Raw genomic sequence first — 20,000 nt, 5'->3', positions numbered from 1 at the left:
GGGGGATCTAAAAATGCTGCAAAATTGTCTGTAGAAAACTAAACAAACAGAACTACCTACAACTTTATGTAGCGGCAAATAGAAACTTACTTCTCAGGGCTTCAAAGTTATCCTGGCATACTTTTTTGCAGCTTCAAGAACTATGGGAATCTATATTAAGGCAACTATGAGTTACAATATCTGAATTGCAAAACTTGAGACAACCAAAGATTGCAGCAAAAAATATGCTATATATGGGGACCCTATTTAAGGGCTGTAGGTCTTATGCCCATGGATCACATATGGCCCACCAGACATAGCAGTGAGCATCCTAGCTTCCTTGTGACTGCCTACTGGCTTCCCCATTGACTTTGAATTGACTCCATTGAACCTAGCAGGAAGTTTTATGTCACATGTGGTTCTTGTTTAATAACTTATGATCCGCACTTAACAATGTTGAGTGCTATGTAGTCATGTGATATTGCATTTTATGGCTGCATTGTTTAGCAACACAAATTCCTGTCCCAATTACCGTCATTAAGCAAGGATCAGCTATACTGCTTTTTTTTAACTTAAGGAAAGCAGATGAATCTGATGTATCAATATGAATCTCTTTGAATGTTAAGATCTGAAAAAGTACTGTATTTTTTGGAGTATAAAATGCACCGGAGTATAAGATGCACCAAGATTTTGAAGAAGCAAATTCAAACCTCCCCAAAATGGTTTTTCACAAAAACGGCCCTGATTTTTTCTTTCAAAAAAAGGGCATGCATAGCCTTTAGGAGGCTTGTAAAGTGCTCCGGGGGGACGGGACAAAAATGAGCAAAAAACGGTCCATTTTTTGTGCAAATGGGCCCATTTTTTGTAAAAAAAAAAAAAAAAAAGGACATGCATAGCCTTTAGGAGGCTTATAGAGTGCTCCTGGGGGCTGGGGGGGAGGAAATTGAGCAAAAAGTGGCCCATTTTTCGCTCATTTCTGCCTTCGCCAGCCCCCAGGAGCACTCTGGAAGCCCCCTAAAGGCTATGCACAGCTATTTGGTGAAGTGGCGGGGTTTCGGTGCTGTATTCAGTGCATAAGACGCACCCAGATTTTTAGCCTCTTTTTTGAGGGGAAAGGGTGCGTCTTATACTCCGAAAAATACGGGTAAGTGTCTTGGAGATGCCCATTTTCCAAAGTATATTTATCGATTCGATGGGAGAGGATCTTCTTTTGTTTTGTCTGTAGGTACAGAATATGTTTACTAGTCACGTGTTTTATTAGTAGTCACTTTGTGTATTCTGTAAGCAGATAAGTGAAATAAACACTGAAACAACAATAGTTTTAGGCATTTATAAGCTCTTGATGGGTATGCTATTTATTTGGGTCTATTAAGGCATTTTTAATATTTATTTTTTCTGGTGCTGGTTTAGTAAACCTCTACAAGCTTTATCATCAGACCTCAATTTACCCGAGTTCCTAATAGTTTCTCAAGGGAACAAATTAACTTTAGCATGAGACAGATAATATTTTCTGCTTCTTAGTGTAAAACTGGTAAACATAACTTTGACTCCTATAAAATAGAGGTTTTAGAAATTAACAGTTTGAATTCAAAAATATACTTTTGATAGGGGAGCAGATGCTGTATTCTTGTAATGAATAATTGGTTTTGTCAAAATGAGGATAATTTACATTATGGCCAAAAGATTGCTGGAAACATGGTTAACAGTTTATTACATTTCCAAAATTCTGCTCTTTTTATGTAGTTTAGTGAACAGGTTTTTAGTATAATGAACCAATATAATACTGAAGTCTTTCTAAATATTCACATTTGAAAATTGCTAGTAGAATGATTGACAACATGTGATTTCTATGCTGTATTTTAAATGTATTTTGACATATTTCAAAATACTTGAATGGGCAGAACATAAAATTGAATGGCATCTTCAGAGGACATACACTCCACTCCACATTTCTTTGGTAATAAGATCCTGTTAGAAAGTTGAAAATATTCCAACTTTCCCTTTGAAAAATCCCAACCACTTTCCATGTTCATAGTTTTGGAATTTCCCTCCATTAAATAATGTATGTATACATACATATATAATTAGCACAATACTATTAAATTATTATTCGTTAAAAGCAAATAGGAATAGGAACTTAATAGGAACAACTATAAAGACTTAGGTCCACTGAAATATTAACATGTTTTTACTTAAAATTCTCACTTGAATTCACTTATGAGATAAATCTATAGCCTCAATCTAGATTTACCTGTTGTTAACCAACCACTAGATTGCCATCTAAGGTATGTTTCCCAAAACCCAGAATTCTTTATTTTCTTTTTTCTTTAAAAGTTCCCTGTCTGCAAAAATTAACTTGCTGGAAGAAATCCCAACTGTAATATTTTGTCATTTATAATTGTTTCCTTAAGAAATTTTGAATCTTACTGGCTGTAACATTTGGGAGTTTTGCAGAAGAAAACTGGAAACATTTTTAAAGCTTTGTGCCATTTTTGCTAATTTTTGCTTCTAGGTAAGTTCCAAATGAGCCTGAGCATTTTGCCTGTGCAAGCTCTAACCTTGGCACATAAAACACTTCTGTGATACTAGTTTCAACTATTGAAATATTGATTAAAAATTGTGTTTCTTGCCCAACCTAATGACAGCATAATTATTCATAATTCCAGATTAATACTTTTTATTTTATTTTAGGAAGTTGGGTTCCAACAAAGTTTGAAACTTAGTATAATTCAGCTTCCCATACAGGAAATGAAATTTGTGAATTTGTCTCTGATTTCTGTCCAAGGTAATCCACATTTCCCATTGTCAGACAGCTTTTGATTTAAAGCTACTTCATAATCTTCCCTTCATCTGAACCCAATCAGTTCTACAATCTGCCATTTAGTGCAGTTCCAGAGAACTGTAATGTCCATATTCTTCCCCCTTTCACTAAATATAACAAGTGTTATTCATTTCAAACCTTTCAACGGTTTCTTTCTTCTTTAAAAATCCAACTCTCTGAGAGGCAGTTTAGAACATTGTTTTTCAACCTTGGCAACTTTATCACATGTGGACTTCAACTCCCAGAATTCCTCAGCCAACCAGAATATTTGGTTTAGAATATTGCTGGTCCAAGGTTTACTTAGTGTTTCTCATTCTGTTACAGTTTTAAAGGGAAATGGCCGATAAAGGGGTTACTTTATTCATTGAAAATATATATGGGGGGGTTTCTGTGGCATACGCAAATGTTATTCCTCAAAACATCGTTTAAAATTTAAAACATCTTTAAAATTACACCAAATCTGTACCGTAACGGTCTTTCCTCAGTTTTATGCCCATCAGAGACTTAGTTGGGGAAATTTGTCGATTATCATTTGTCTCTTTCCAAGGAGGCAAATCTTGTGAAAATAGTGAGGCGGACTTAGTTACTTTGCAACAAACCCATCTTTCCCCCTTTTTTTCTTTCGGATACGCAGACCAAGAATCGCCAAATAAGCATATTGAATTTAGCTTGCTTCTTGATAATTAAATATATTTAATTTCTTATTCTCCTGCTAACAAATAGCTGATGGCCTTTTTACCAAGCCCCTGATGAAGGCCTCTACTCAAACCCTACTTTACAATACAATCATAAACAGGGTACATCTCCAAACTAGAATAGACTATCAGATTTTTTTTGTTACATCATTCTTCAAAGCATGAGGGCCATTTATTATTGCCTTCTTGCAGTAAATATGTCTGTTTAAAAAACTTCATAGTACTTTAAGCTTCCTTCCCAGTTCTTAACTGTTTGGAAAAGAAGATTTAATAATACTGCGTACAGAAACAATAGAGCTCCATCAGAATCATATTTGATTTGGAAATAGTAAAAAGCTTTTAGGTTCCATAGCCATCCTTAGGACTCTTTCCTTAATTCCTCAATTTACTCTCTTTATTCTATATATGTCAAACATTTATTTGACAGACCTTACTTACTCATGTCTTTAATCTGTTTTGCTTACTGGCTACTATGTGTTGTTTTAGGGGAAAAATTAAGTTCATAATTTTACTGGCTCCTAAAGGTTGCATTTTTGTTTCGTAAAATTTTTTGAGTAGCACTGATAGAAAGGATAGATATTAGTATTTCGAATAAAGTGGCAGGAAAATGTAATTACTGGAACACAACCTATATAAGTGATTAATTTTTAAATTTTCTGTAATGTAAGTTAGCAGTGAAGCTCCAGTTTCACTTTTTTTAAAAAGCAAGGAAATGTAAGATCTGAGTTTCTTTAGTTTCATAGCACAGGGCAATATCAAACCCATTCAATGAAAATACATTCTATTTCAAAGAAAGGGAAGTTTTGATCGTCAAAAAGTTACACGAATGTGGCCATTGTGGCCCTCAAGTCTATTTTTGATGGCCTAACTTTGGCCACAGGCTAAATACCAATGACATAGTTTAATGCTATTTTGAAGTCAGTAATACTTGAAAAATATAGTCCCAAAGTAGGGTAAACATAGCTTAAGACCCTTCAAATCCTGGTTGAATCTATTTTGTACCATCAATGTGTCTTCTGCTCTCTACTCCAATTGTGTGTGCCTGCTGATCATTGAAATGTTTCATTTCCACACTATTCCAATCTACAGATATTTTGATTTATTGTGTGCTATCTTTAAAAAAATTCTCTGGTGTGTTATTTACTCGCCAGGCAGAATCTAGTGAGATTGGGGGCATCTTAAAAATATTCCCAGGTGAATTTGAACATAAAAGTTTTTACCATGTACATTTTTCTTCATGTGAGGATTCAGTGAAATATGCTATTTTATCAGTGCCAACATTTTTGCATACAACTATTATATAATGGTCTAGGAAGCTTTTTTTAAAAAAAATATATGCCTGTATTGAATCCATAATCAGAGTGCAAATGTAAGAACTGCTAGATGAATGACGATTGAATGCATTTTTAAGAGTGACAAGTCAAGAGATAAGTCAGTGAAATCCATTTGAGTCCAACCCTTTTATTTGCTTACACCTAATGGCTAGAATCCTGCCAAACTAAAGCTATAATTTTCTAAGCTACTAGATATATCCTGGGAGATTCTAGGGTGCAGTTACCCCGATTCTGTATGTTTTGTAAGCTGCCTGGAGTGCAATGTTTTTAGCAATAGCTAAAAATAAATGAATACACTTTATTGCCAAAAATATTTGCTCACAACTGAGTCTGATTATGTGGATGGGTGAGCGAATACTTTTGGCAATATAGTGTATCTCCAAATCAACCATGAAGTACTTACAGGTAAAAAGAGAAAGGGTTTGGAGTAGTCTTCACAATCCCCAGGCTTGATTATTATTGGTACATATATATGCAAGCGGTCCCAAGAATAATTTGATATTAGAAGAATTTCTGCAAGGAAGAGTGAGGGGAAAAATCCAACAAATAGCAAGATGATTTCATTGCAGGAAACATTTGGGAGCCTTTATTTCTGCCAAAAATGTTACAAAGGAGTTGTGATTCAAATGGTTTCCAACTGCCATGGTCACTTTTTTTTTGAATCTGAAAATTTGTGTTTAAACTTTGTACATTCAGATGTATCAACTTCTGTCCACTTGAGGATTCACTTGAACATACAGTTTTACTAAGGATGCCTAAATGTTTGCATACAACTTTATATTATTTAACTATAACACAGGGACAAGTTAATGAAACATTTATCTTTTCAGCTGTTTGGTTTCAACAATTTAAAGAATGCAGCTCAACTGCTGATGTATTGCATTTAACTGTTTGGTGTTTTGTATGATTTTTGTTTTATAAAGCATTGCCTAATATTTATCAGCATAGTAATTTTTCATTGTTAAAATAGTTTAATTACAAAATGGAGTATTTTTTTTAAATTTCATTTTAATTATAAAATGGAAGAAATTTCTCTTCAATTTGAACACATCACATTTGTCTTATGAGAACAAGATTTACAGTCGTAAGTTGCACATAAAGGGTTTATTTTAAATGTTTTAAGGATAGAGTTACATCATAATTATAAAAATTACTTACAGAATTAAGTAACAGATTTAAAGATTTAAAGTGTTTATACTTCTAAATGCAGAGAACAGGGAACTGTCTACATCATTAAAAAAAAAAGAAACCAAGCTCTAGAGATGAAGTCATTTACCTAATTTTAAAATGTGAACACGAAGACCTTTGAACTATACACATAGCAAGAACCATCCAAATTGCACTAATGATGAAAACTATAAAAAGCACAGCATTTCCAAGGAACCACACATTTATTTTTGTTTTTTGTTTTTGGTTCTTTGAAATGGTTGCGATTAATATATCCATGGAGAAGTCTTAATTTTTAAAACGCACCAATTTAAGGAAGTTAAAAATTATCCAGCAAAAATAGCTTTTTGCACTATTGCCTGGGTTTCTAATATGATTCTACTTCATCACAATTTAGGATTTGGCACAAAAAAAGCCTAGTACTAATTTGAACTAATTTTTTTTTTTTGAACAAAGTACATGGTCCCTTCAAACGCTGCATGACACATACAACTGGAAAGTTACCTCCTGTTGGCACTATGTTTGCCTCACTAGTGCATTTAATCCTACTACCACCATTAAAACAGCACAATAAGCAAATTCACAAAAAAACAAAAACAAAATTAAAAAAACCTAAAAACCTAAACATTTTTTAAACATGCAACTTTAACTTTCTTACATTGAACATTCTACCTTCTAAGCATGCAAAAAAGGGATGGTCTGCATTTAAGTTTTGTCTTAAAATTTTACAGGGCAGCCTGACATCACATAAAACACACAATATACAATACTACAGCAGGTAAATGGAGAAAGGCCAGTAACTTTTATACACAGATCCATAGCTTGTGCCACCACAAGCTTGTAATAACTTGGAAACCAATGCTGAATCCCTGGAGCAAAGGACCAACATTAGTTACCAGGGTGACCAGCACTGCATGCAGATCTGAAATATGAGCCTAAAATGAAGCCCAAAACAGATGGGCAGGGTATAAAATTAAGTCTCTAGCTCAAAAACAAAAAAGGTGGTCTAAGCTATCAAAAAAGCAGACAATGTGGACACATAAAAACCCATAAAATTTATACAGAATATAGATTACTCTAAACTGGCAGAATGTGGTGTATTAAGAGACTTGCAGAAATCCCCTCATCACAAGCTCTTTGAACATGATCTTTTCGTTCTACTTAATCCTTAGCAAGTATCTTGAGATATACTCTGGATTTATAGTTTATGTAGCCCACAATTCAAAGTACTACATTTACGTGGTTCTCTTGTGTATGTTTAATACACACTCATTCTTGTGCCACAAATATCAACTTGGGCTCATGGAGCCAGGCTCAGCTTTGAGATTTACATGCAGGACTCTAAAGAGTCAATAGAAAACATACAGATCTGCTGGATGAAAAACACTGGGTCGCAAATCTGCTCACTTTGTTCAAGAACACAGGAACATCATGACTCAGGTACTCAGGGCTTAAAAACTGCATTGGAAAAGCTCTTCATGGAAAAGACAACAGCTTGCCTTTGGTTGCCTGTGATGAAATACTGGACATAATGCAATAGTAGCAATGGTCAAGAAATTTTAAGATACTGTTTATATACGGTGAGTATTACCATTAAAGAGCATAATGAGGCACAAGCCTTAAGGCTACAATATGAATTCAGGCAAAACTTTAAAAAAAAAAAGGTTTAAATTGCATGTAGTTTAATATGCATACTCACACCAGAGGTAAACTTAACCTCAAATAGCTGATCAGCAACACTTTCTAAAACTCCTCAGCCTTGTAGTTAAGCAAAGAGGTTTGGTTTTCATTTACTTGTGCAAAGCAGTCCTTCAGTCACTGCAATGCTCCACCTCAAATTGGTTGGTTATATTCTCCACTGATTGGTTTAAAAAGCTGCCACGCCAATCTACCACTTTACAAAAAGAAAAAGAAAAAAAATGACCCAAGAATGAATTCTGAAGCTGCGGGCGGCTTATTTACATCCATCTTCGGCTGCAGATGGCTGAACCATGGAGACTGCCTAGCTTCCATTAGATAGTGCACCATTAGCATGCAGAGCCCTAGTGTTCTTTTAATGTAGTTCACATTAAACAGCATACCTCAAGCAAATACAATGTACAGCACAAAAGGCGACAATAGGTTGGAATTGCACGTCTTGTCTGGACTCACCCAAAGAAGAAAGGCCAGGAGAAAAAAAGGTAGAAGCCTTCTTTAGCAGAAGATAAGGAAACAAGAAGGAATGCAGTATATCAAAATAGAAGGCAACAGATGACTTTCTTTCTCGGTAAGACAAGCCTTTAATGTATGAGGACTCTTGTGAGGTTTGTCATTACATGTAACAGATTTTAGTCCACATACAAGAATCTAAGTTGCTAGACTTGATAGACACCCAATAGTTGCTGTGTAGTATTCTTTAATGTTAACATGAATGACTAAGCTGCTACGGCACCAAGCACCTGGGTTCTGCTAAAAGTTAACAAAAAATCCTACAACAACAATATTGAGAACTGAAGGCATCCTTGCTTTAATTTTATTCAGGTCCTACATTTGATAAACACTTGCTCTGCATTTTTCTTATCAACTGCATCACATGTATACCATATTCTATTATCCTGTAATTAAAATGTACAACATTCTCATGTAACAGAAGCGTAATAGTATCTGGAACATAGGATGCTGATATTAATTGGTTTAGGCACTCCTTAACACTGCTTAAATAGTTTTAATCATCTCTGCCCAAACCCCCAAAACAAGGACGTAATATGTTTAATACAAGAAAACTTAATATTACATAGAGGAAAGCAATTTAATATCAAGCTACACTTGCATTGGCAGTTGAAAAGTTAAGTGAAAAGCCAAGGGAAAGTTATAATTGGGGGAGGGGGAGAAATCAGATTAATGATTACATTGCTAGATTTTTACACAGCTTGAATTTGCAGCTGCTGGTTTTTTGTCCTAACTTTATCCAGATACCCCACCCCCCCCAACAAGACTTCCTCTAAGAAAAGGAATTCCCCTACATAAAATGTGTCATGTTCACATCAAAGTCTATTTGTACAGTTCACAATGGAATAATTTTCCTGGCAGAGATTGTGGGCTCGCAGGGACATCTAAGCTTTCAAATAAACTGGAAAGCAGTTAAGTCTTCTGTGTCTACAAATTTTACACTCAAGGTTCCACAAGTTTGGCAAAAGTTTGCATGGTGGCGTCTAGGATGTCTTCACCAAATCATAGACATAAATATGGAAATCATCATCAAACTTGATGAAATAGACAGAGGGTTTGGCTTCAACTTGATGAATGACCATGCCAGTCCTTTTTGAGCCATCTTCTTTGGCATATTCCACTTGTTTTCCAACTAGGCTGTCCACAACTTCTCCAGGCTCCCGCTCTGCTGGAGGTGAATCGTCTGCAAAGACAAAGTTTATATTAAGACACAACAGCGTTTAACATAATGTAATCCTTCTTAAGTCCATTTCTTCATGACAATTATCTACGTTACCACTGTCAATTTATTCACTTCTAATGATAAGCAGAAGGCAAAATGTTTTCTTTTTTTTGCAAAAGAGAAGTTGCTTCTTTACAAATGAAAATTAAACACCAGGAATATATTGTTCAAGAGATACTCCTTTTACCAAGTTTCTCCTAGTGATCCATTTCAAAAACCTTAAAACAAAAACTATGTTTATGGCATACATAGACAAAATGGATGTCCTCAAAATTTTTATCAAAGACTAATTGCATTGATTGAATGGGTAAAGTCTTATTCAAATGAATAACTGAGTATAACCTGGGTACAAAGTAGAATAAATATATTCTACTTTATGCAGTATAGTATAGCCAAATTTTCAAATGTCGAAATTATTTCTCCTTAAACTCAGGTTGAACAGTAACAAATTCTTTTTTAATATTGGTTAAATATTGTCTAGGATAGAAAATAAATAGAAATTGGTACTTGTTAATTTTTCTTGTTAGTTGTTCATTTAAATTTTTTTAAACTTCACATTCAAAGTTCGTTATTAATAATATCACATTAAAATGTTATAAACTATATGAGTATTTTACAGAAAGATATCAATTATCAATACTTTGTATACATTTAATGGTCTAAAGTATCTTCTTGTGGCCTGGCCATTAATGATCTCTCTACCTGGTTTTGACCTGCCTCACTTTGGTTGAAATTAAACATAATTAGGTTCAATTCCAGAAGAAGTGTCCTGTATCAGTGGGAATGCAAAGATTCCCCTTGTTGAGATTGTGGTGCTAATATGCAAACTATTAGACATATTGTGCAAGATAGCCCATGCCACACATTCTCTGGTTCCTAGAAAATCTGCATGAAGTAATGCCAGATGTAATTCTCTGGATAGCTGAATTAGAAATCCAGTTATGATGCCATATCCCCATAGAATTTTTTCTTATAATTAGCAGACTGTGTATATTGTTTACTTTTCTTCTGTCATATTCTCATCATATGCTAAATACTAAATAACAACACATTTAGCCTATAGCCATGATGGCGAACCTATGGCACGCGTGCCACAGGTGGCACACATAGCCATATTGAGTGGCATGCCAGCCGTCAGCTCCGATGCGCATGCGGCCTAGCTGATTTTTCATATTTCCAAAGGACCAGGGGAGGACTTTTCTCCCCCAAGCTGGTTACCTGGTCACCGCTCGCTTGTCCCACCCAGTCTCTACTCTGCAGCTTGCCTGCCTGAAGTGCTGTGCCCCTGCTAGGTAAGACTGTGAGTCGTGGCTTAGCTAGCTAGCCCTTCCCCCTTCCCCACGGTCCTGCCATGCTTCCCTGCCTTCCACATGGCCTTACCGGCTGATCCCCATGCCTGCTAGCCTTCTGAGATTAGCGTCCAGCCCGGCCTGGCCCCCGCCCCCCACTGCAGGAAGACACTGCCTTCCACTCGGAACCGCATACCTCTCATGCCGGCTCCTTGGGGCTTCAGGCTCCAAAGCAGCCCACTGGCTTCCCACCCAGCCACCTGCCTGCTCTTCGGCCGCACCGCTGCATACTGCTGGTTAGGAAGTGGAGCAAGAGGCAGAAGCCGCGGTTGGATGGGGCGAGCCCCTCCTGTGGGAGTGGGCCATGGCGGAGTCTCCTTCCCCCTGGAACTCCAGACTCCATGGGCCAAGTTCCCAGAGTAATGCTGGCGGTCGGTTCCTTTCAATGGTGGGTTTCAAAATTTTTTAGGACCTCTTCTGTAGGTGTGGCCTGCTTTGTGGGAGTGGCTTGCTGGCCATGTGACCAAGTGGGAGTGGCTTGGCAGTTATGTCACTGAGTGGGTGTGGCCAACTTGTAAAATGTGATGAAACTCACTTAACAACGCTCTTGCTTAGCAACTAAAATGTTGGCTCAGAAACTCTGGCATTGAAGTGTGCAAGTCTTAAAGCTGTCAAGCTACAATACCTTTGCATCCCTAATCCTTTAGAAAAAAACCCCAGGGGTGTTCAAACTTGACAGCTTTAAAACTTGTGGACTACAACTCCCAGAATTCCTCCTCTCGTTCTTCATCTTGGTGATGTGCAGACAGGCAGGGGAGGGAGCTGGAACCGGTTCTAAATGGCACTGTAGATTTGTGGAGGCAGGAACCCACCCCTGGTTTCTTCTGAGAGCCGCCTTGCAAAATGTCAGAAAATACCATTTTGCAAGGTGGCTCTCAAAGAGAAGGAAGCGACCGTGGTGCTTCTTCAGAGGAGCCGAGGCTGGAGGGGGGGGGGGTTAACATGGCTCACCTAGCCTCCCCCTCCCCACCAGCCAACGTCTCTGAAGCCGCCGCTGTTGCAGCTGCAAGGGCATGGGGACAGCCTGGCAAGCTGGGTGCCCAAAAAGCACCCGGAGTGGCCCATGTGCGCCTGAGGGCTGGCGGGGAGAAATCGGGAGGAGAGGGAGAGGCTGGCAAAGAAGCCTTGGTTTCCCCACTGCTGTGGCTCTCGGGGGAAGGAGGCAGGGATACTGGCCGGTGCTTGCTTCCCAAGGCTTCTTTGCTAGCCTCCCTACACACACACACACACACACACACACACACACACACCGCTTGCTGCCGGTGAGTGAGAAGGAGAGGCTGGCAAAGAAACCTTGGATTTCCCATTGCCGTGGCTCTTGGAGGAAGGAGGTAGCGATATTGGCCGGTGCTCACCTCACACGGCAGCAAGCTCTCTCTCTCTGTGTAAGGGAGGCTGGCAAAGAAGCCTTGGATTCCCCATTGCCGTGGTTCTCAGAGGAAGGAGGCAGGGATATTGGCCACGCTCACCTCACGGGTCAGCAAGCGGTGTGTGTGTGTGTAAGGGAGCAAAAACGGTCTCCCCCAGCCTCCCGGAGGCCCTCCAGAAGTTGTAAATGGCTTCAGGAAAGCTTCTGAAGGTTGGAAAGGGCAAAAAACGGCCCCAACTGGCCAATTGGAAGTTCGGAACCGATCTGTTTCTGATTTCCAAAGGACCTCTAGGGGGGCGGGGAGGCCGTTTTCACCCTCCTCAGGATTCAGGAAAGCTTCCGGAGCCTGGGGAATGGTTGCATGCGCATGCATGTGGGTCACATGCGCAATTGGGTGGGGAATTGAGTGAGCACGCAGGTGCGTGCAATAATGTGCGCGCACCCAATTCTGGCATGCCATAAAAAAACGGTTCGCCATCACTGGCCTATAGCTCAGCTAAGTCTAAAATGCTAATAAAAATGGAACATTAATGAATAAAAAATCTATTAAGATTGGGATACTATCACAATATTCAAAAAACATGCATGACATATAATAGAATATATAGGAACTTACTATTTTCAAATCATAATTCTTAAAATAAAATAACATGTTTTTGGACTAATAATCTTATTTAATAAAAAGAACCAAAACAAATTAAACTACCAGTTCAAGATTATGAATATACTAAGCATGTGACAAAATATCCATAAAAAAAATTATCTGTCGTCTTACCTCTTTGTAATGTTTTAAGTATAGACTTTGCTTAAAAAAAACTTGTTTCATTGTGCCAATAATCATTTGACCTTTGCAAATGCTTCTGCTTAAAAACAATGAGTACATGATTTCCCAATACCCCAAGCAAGGATAGTGAGGAAATCTACTCTGCAAATATATGAACATTCTCTCTCACACAGAGACACATACATCCATGCATACTTTCACTGGAGTCTCAATTTTTATTTTGTAATGAAATTCATAAATAAAAGCACAAAATGCATATGTATATTTCCAGAAAAGACTGAAAACTGATGTAAAATGGGATGCTGAAAAAAAAAGAAGAAATTGAGCTAAACTGAATTGAAAAGATTCACCCAAACAGTAATTTCTTAACCTAACAAATACTCAAGCTTAATAGGCTTAAAAATTACGGCAGTATGTCCAATATTTCCATAACTCTCTTTCTCTCTCTAAGCTTCAAACTGACACAATAAACAATGAAGTCTTTGAATAGTAGTCTTTTTTAGCTGTAGGAAACTTTGCAATAAGGGAAGGCAATTTGTATGCAGTTGCAAGAGAAGGCAATAATAGGATGTCTTCCCACCATGCTCTTCAAGCTGAAATATCCCACTGGAAATTAAGCCACAGAAGCGGATGGGAAACCTAGAATGTTAAATGCTAGTGACTTTCTTTGAAAGTACACTGGGAGTCAAGCCCAGCATACCTATTGGAAAAATCCAAAAACATAAACATTGTTTTAAGAAATCACAAATGGTGAAGTCACTGTCTAAAGAAAACCATTCATTTTGCAATTATTATGCATATACTATAAAAACTTCAAAGCTGCTATAAACAAGGCTAATTTTTTGAGAACTGTGGTAATTTGAGGAACTGTTGCTAATTTTTTGAGAACCGTGGTAATTTGAGGAACTGTTGCTGGCACTGTTACAAACAACTGCATTATAAAAAATCATGAATATCTGCAGGCAAACTAGTGGTGACTCCTGGTCCCCATTTCTTTTCAAGCCTATATTCTTTCTTTTTCAGGAGATTCCCTCTCACAAGCTCCCATTACACAAAGCACAGTCAAGCTTGTATCTTTCCTGCTTTTTCTCTCCCATCCTGGGTAAGGTTACACAGTGTTATTCTCTGAACAAAATCTCTTATTAAGCTTGACATTTGGCGACTTGACGGGCACATCCGTATTATTCCTTGGCAGTGACGTAGGAATGGTTTGTCATTATCTTCTAGCAGTATTTCTCATTTTCCAAATCTTGTTTATAGCCCTAGAACTTCTGTTGGTCTCCAGTAAAGTACTATGTTCAACTGCTTTGCTTTTTGAAGATCAGCCAAGGTTACCTCAATGGTGCTAACTGCAATAACAGTGCTGCCCTACCTTCTCATTATTTTCAACAGCCTCTCTTTAAACCCTGCCCCTTTTAGGATATTCATAGCCTCACTAGTATTCTCGTTTTCTGTCAGTCCTTTAAGGTAGGGCAGATAACAAAACAAATATTACACGGATTTCAGGAAAACTCTTCATTATACTAGGTTCAAATAACAGAATCTTCAAAGCCTGACCAAGGTTGCTCCATCTTGTACCAAATAAAATCAAGACAAGACTATCTTGAATTTCTTTTTTACTCTTCTTTCTATCTTGGACTAGGCAAACCTTTCTGCAAGTCCTTTTCAAGGGCTCCCTCATTTGTCTTCTACCTTAATGGCTCTCTTGTACCTTCCCCAACAAATGCACTACATTCATTTACATGATTTTTGTAAACTTCATCTTCCCTTATTCCCAAATAGTGGGATTTGAATTTTTCTACAGCAGGATGTAAATATAGGACACAAGATAACATTATATTCCATAAAGGAAAAAGAAAATAGAAATTTAAGAAGTTTAAACACAATCTAGATAACTATTCACATGCCATAATGTGAATTCTGCCAATTGTAATAGTCAATTCTCTTTTGCCTTCCCTTCCAATTAAGTATGTTTCATGGAAACCTAAAGATTTATTTTGAATGCAGAACATTCAAAATATGCAACAATTGTGTTGAAAACCTTTCTTTTCTCCACTTTGTGTAGTTCTCAGATCAGTTCACAAGAATTATTATTTGTATTGGTGATAAAATTTATTTTAAAAATTCCTGTATTCTAGCACACTGAGAATTTTAAATTGATTTTTATACATGGATCAACTTACTAGAATCAGGCATAATACGGAGATCGCCTTCTTTATAGTCATCTAAGAGCTGGTACATGTACAAGACAGGATCCTTTTCATAGGTGATATAAAACCATGTCTTCATTATAGGTGCTTGAGCCAAGACCATTCCCCTCCATTCATCTTTTGAGCCATCTTCTGTCTCAAACATATGCTCTACTGCTTTGCCAATCATTATGTCTGCCAGGTGGGCATCACTGATTCGAGACGAAGCTGAAAGACACAGTTCAATGCTTGGTTAACATTATAAGCTATATCCATTCTACTTTAAGATACCAGAAAAATAGAATAAATGCAGCAATTGAGCATTGCCTGACCTTAAAACTAGATAAATACTTGATTTTATTCAAGATTTTATTCAAGATTAACATAATTAAAAATTCTCTGTATGAGATTTAGGCAAGAAGGATATTCAGCAATCACATTTAAAAGCTGAAGAAAACATTTATTAAAGTAAAATTTTGCATTAAGCACTAAATAAATTTAAAGTTTCTTCAATAACAAAAAAGAAAAAAATATTGAATTTTAGTGTTAGAAAATATTCACCCCATTTTCTACAACATTTTAAGCCTATTAAAACATTTGCTGCTGAATGAAAAAGATTGCGGAGATAGGGCAAAATGGTTGAAATTCAAATAACGTAATGAAGACTGCATAAAAGTTTTAAGAAACAATCTATAACAGCTTACTGAATTATATTATTAGTATTTAAGATTCAGTAAAGCTTGATGAATGTGATTTTGAGTTATTTCATTAGAAACAGTCATTACTGACTGAATTGAAAAAGGGAGCACGTTAACTGGAATTCAGGATCCAATAAATATATAGCACATCTGATAGATCTCCAGCCTGCTTTGTATTAAGTAACAGTTTACCAGAGTGTCTTTATTTAAAGGCCTCTATGCAGATACCATCATTAAATCTTCTGCCAGTGATTTCCCATAAACAAATATAGGCTGTTTTCAATAAATCATAGTCTCTTCTTCTGCCTTGTTCTAGACTACTGGGATGCAGTCTATATATACAGTTCTTGCCATGGGTATTAGTATTGGTTGAAGGAAGGAAGATTGCTATCACAGCTCTATTGAAGAACTTAATCATATGTAAAGATAAATCTAGAAATCTTGGGAAAATCATATTCATCATAAAAGGCCTCAGAGTAGCTCATCAGACTAGAAGCTGCATAATCATACCGTGTCCAGACATAGGATTTGCTAATCCCAGCTTTTGATTTGGCAATTTATGGTTGTAGCCACTGCTCCACCAAAATTTCCAATTATTATTTGCATGGCAAATAATTCTAGAACACTGAGAATAAATTCAGACTAAGCAGGGGTGGGGGAAAATTAGGAACTGGGGGTGTTTACGGTTGATTCCCTTTGCTCTTTGGGATGGGAGGTCAACCTGTTTGTGAAATAGTTTTCAGGGAGGGTCTTCTCTGAGCCTTTGTCAAGGCAATATACACTTTCAAAGAATTGCATGGCTGTATTGAAAAGTAGTCGTCCCCCCCAACACCATAACAATAACAACTTCCCGCCTTTATATATTGAACTCAAGATGGTAAACATACCTAATGCTCTTGCATCCTACTTTTCCTACAACAACAGCCCTGTGAGATAGATTGGGCTGAAAAAGAATGATTTTAAAACTGAAAAGTTACCCGGCCAGCTTTCATGCATAAGGGATGCCTAGAATCCATAATCTCCTGGTTTTAGGCCAGTATCTTCACCACTATACCAAACTGGCTCTTTTTAAAAATATTGCTTCCTGATTAAATTTCTGTACTTCTTCATTTTAATTGATATAAAGTACTTGCTTTTATAATGTAGATAAAGGCAGGTGGGCTCACATGTTTTTAACAGCAAGAATAAAAGTATAAATAGGTCTCTTAAAGTTTCTAGGATAAAAATATGTATGGATTCTATATACATCTCAACTTTCGAAGAGTACTTGAAAATTAATTTAAAGTGTAATGGTCTGCTTATTAATGTGAGAGCCTTGTTGACAGAATATTAAAGTGGTTCTAAGAAATATATATGTGATCTCCACTTATACCTACATGTGAGTAAAGACTCGGAAGTGTGGCATGCTTAACTGATATACTACAAATATTTCTTCCTTTAATTTATCTATTTCTAGTCTCATTGAACACTGGATTAAGCAGGAACAGAGGATATAAATTTAATAAATCAAACAAATGACTTATCTAAAGTTTGTTCATTTTTACCACAACCATTAACATTTATAATAATATTATTTGGAAGTGCTTTCTTAGAAGCTAATTTATTGGCAAAAAAGGATACTTCTGTTGTACTGCCTTTATTATGTAAAGCTTATCCTTGAAAAGGTTCACTACAAGAACTTGGTAAGAATTCAGCAGAAGGGATAGGCTATGATTCTTAGTAAACTGGTTCACTATCATTTGCCAAACAATTTTTATACATTAATTTGCTGCTTTGTGGGATATGAAAGTGTTTATATTTGCACTTTAAACAGGTACGATTTTCAGTTGGCAGCTGTTCACAAAGATATGTGGGGATTATTTTTAAAACAGTAAATTTTCTAACATTCTGGTGCAGAAAAAAAGCATTATCCATTCACTTTTATAGAACTATTTGACAATTGACACCCAACGCTTCTAGTCTCCATCAAAATACTTACCAACTCGGTCTGGAAGGACTTCAAGTGCTGAAACCCTCTCATCTTTGTGCAGTTCTAGTCCATAGACACAATCAAATCCATCGTATTTAATAAGGAAGAGAGAGGGGTTTACAGGAACCTGGTCTAGGACTGTGCCTTTCCACTGTGTCACAGGCCCACTCCCTTCTTTCCATCCATGTTGTATTCTGCAGCCTACAATATTTCTTCTGGGTTGAGAAATGGGTTTACTTGGTCCCACGTTGTTTCGATGCTTTCTGTATTTGTATATAAAGCCATTAAGATGTAAATACATTGAAAAATTCTATTATATTGTAGAAGCTGCTCAGAGTCACTTGGAACTGCAAGAGTGGCAGCAGATCAATTTAATAAAACATATGTAGCATCTCATACTACTCTTTCCTATTAGGAAATGTAGTTATTTAATACACAAACATGGACACAATTTTCAGCAAGGAGCCAACTCCACAGTACATGTGCAATACATTCAGTAAATGAAACTATGGCTATATCTCCTTCCAAATATGTCCTCATTTGAAAGATGAAGTCTTGGATATTTCTAAAATTATTTCATGTGATTCTAGAATTATCCCAGAAGTGGACTCTGGCTAAACTCCAGAAAATTTCCACTTTAATGTAGTGCTCTGATCATGGCCAAGGAAACACTAGTCTTTTCTTAGAAATATGTTTTGTACCTAATATAAATTTATTTTACCTATCTAGTTTCAAAAGTATGAATTCTACCAGAGTCTTTGGCTCCAAAGCATAAGATTCCATATTTATTAAAAACATTTCCCCCCTATTCTCTCTCACCCTGCAACTTGACAGGTGGTTTGTATTCTCTCAAAAAAGCCTCCCAGGGCTGGGAAGCACTTGAGACAATTTGAGTATATGAGAAATTACAGCCAAGGCTTTGAAAAACCTAACAGCCTTATGTTTCCATGCTGAAAATACCTTAATCTTGAATATATGAGATTTGATTTTAGAGGTGCAGAAAAACTTTACCACTCTTACCATGAATAACCAATGTCACTTAACACAAATTAGTGTAGGTCATATAATAGTTTTTATTTCTTGCTAAAATTATTATATAGCGGTAGGTTGGGATGGGATAAAAATACTTTTCAACTCTATTAACTTATTGTTGTCCATCTTATACATCTCATATTCTACATTCCCTAGCACTTTTTTTCACAAGGACCACATGATAAAATTGATATACCGTATATACTCGAGTATAGGCCGACCCGAATATAAGCCGAGGCACCTAATTTTACCACAAAAAAAAAACTGGAAAAGTTATTGACTCGAATATAAGCCTAGGGTGGGAAATGCAGCAGCTACCGGTAAATTTCAAAAATAAAAATAGATACCAATAATGTTTTTGAATATTTATTTCAAAGAAAAACAGTAAACTAGCGGTGTATTCAATGAAATACTTCACTCACCTCATGATGCTGATGTCCCGCTGTGATGATGATGTCCCGTGCAGCCGCGGGAGCGATGTCCCGCCTCCTATGACACACGGCACAGTGATTCCTATCATTGGATCACTGTACCAGAGGAGGTGGGACATCGCTATGTGGCTGCTTGCCATAACAAGGAGGAGGTGGGACATCGTTGCAGAGCGGCAGGAGGGGGAGGAAGGGGAATCGTAAGACAGCCCTGCATTACATTAGAACGTGAGGAGGGGGGATGGTGCGGTGCGCGCTGCGCGGCAAACTGACACAGAGGGAGGGGAAACTCACAGGGGCACTGGGCCATTCACGAGTGTCACCCAGCGGCATGGCCCCGCCCCTTTTTCTCCTCCATTTCGGGCAAATTTTTCACTGACTCGAGTATAAGCCGAGGCGGCTTTTTTCAGCCCAAAAAGTGGGCTGAAAAACTAGGCTTATACTCGAGTATATACAGTACACAAGAAGAGATAAGTCTTCTCATAATGCCTAAGTTAGATAAAGGATAAAGTCTGAAAATGTCCAGATAACTTAGCTTTTTGAGAAGCAGAAGATTTGCAGATCACACAAGGAACAGCTACTCTTCACGAAACTCTACAATTGCAGCTCTCTCAAAAAAGGGGAAAACATGAGATTAAAATGACAACACTACTTACTTGTGGGAAGCTCTTTTCTTCATCATGTTGGCAGAGACACCTGCATGCCCTCAAGAAAAAAGAAAACAAGAACTAAGAGGCAAAGTTGCATGATGGGAAG

At 37.2% G+C, this 20,000-nt stretch overlaps 1 protein-coding gene across 3 annotated transcripts in view; it reads right to left on the bottom strand.

Annotated features, from left to right (window-relative positions):
- Positions 1–5,918: 5,918 nt before the first annotated feature.
- The window catches only part of SPIN1 (spindlin 1), a 50,118-nt gene continuing 36,036 nt past the window's right edge, over positions 5,919–20,000 (bottom strand). For 2 of the 3 annotated variants that reach the window (XM_032212768.1, XM_032212767.1), the window contains 4 exons: positions 19,901–19,949; positions 17,794–18,047; positions 15,112–15,345; positions 5,919–9,387 (listed from right to left, as the gene is read on the bottom strand). In XM_032212768.1, coding sequence (XP_032068659.1) covers positions 9,188–9,387; positions 15,112–15,345; positions 17,794–18,047; positions 19,901–19,926 — 714 coding nt within the window. In that variant the 5' untranslated portion in view covers positions 19,927–19,949 and the 3' untranslated portion in view covers positions 5,919–9,187. The remainder of the gene's footprint in view (positions 9,388–15,111; positions 15,346–17,793; positions 18,048–19,900; positions 19,950–20,000) is intronic. The other variant, XM_032212769.1, reaches the window with a different exon arrangement.

This window comes from Thamnophis elegans, chromosome 3 (genome assembly GCF_009769535.1).
Source record: "Thamnophis elegans isolate rThaEle1 chromosome 3, rThaEle1.pri, whole genome shotgun sequence".
In the NCBI taxonomy this organism is placed as follows: domain Eukaryota; kingdom Metazoa; phylum Chordata; class Lepidosauria; order Squamata; family Colubridae; genus Thamnophis; species Thamnophis elegans.
The sequence above is the reverse complement of the archived record's forward strand: the minus strand, read 5'-3'. Positions and strand labels throughout refer to the sequence as shown.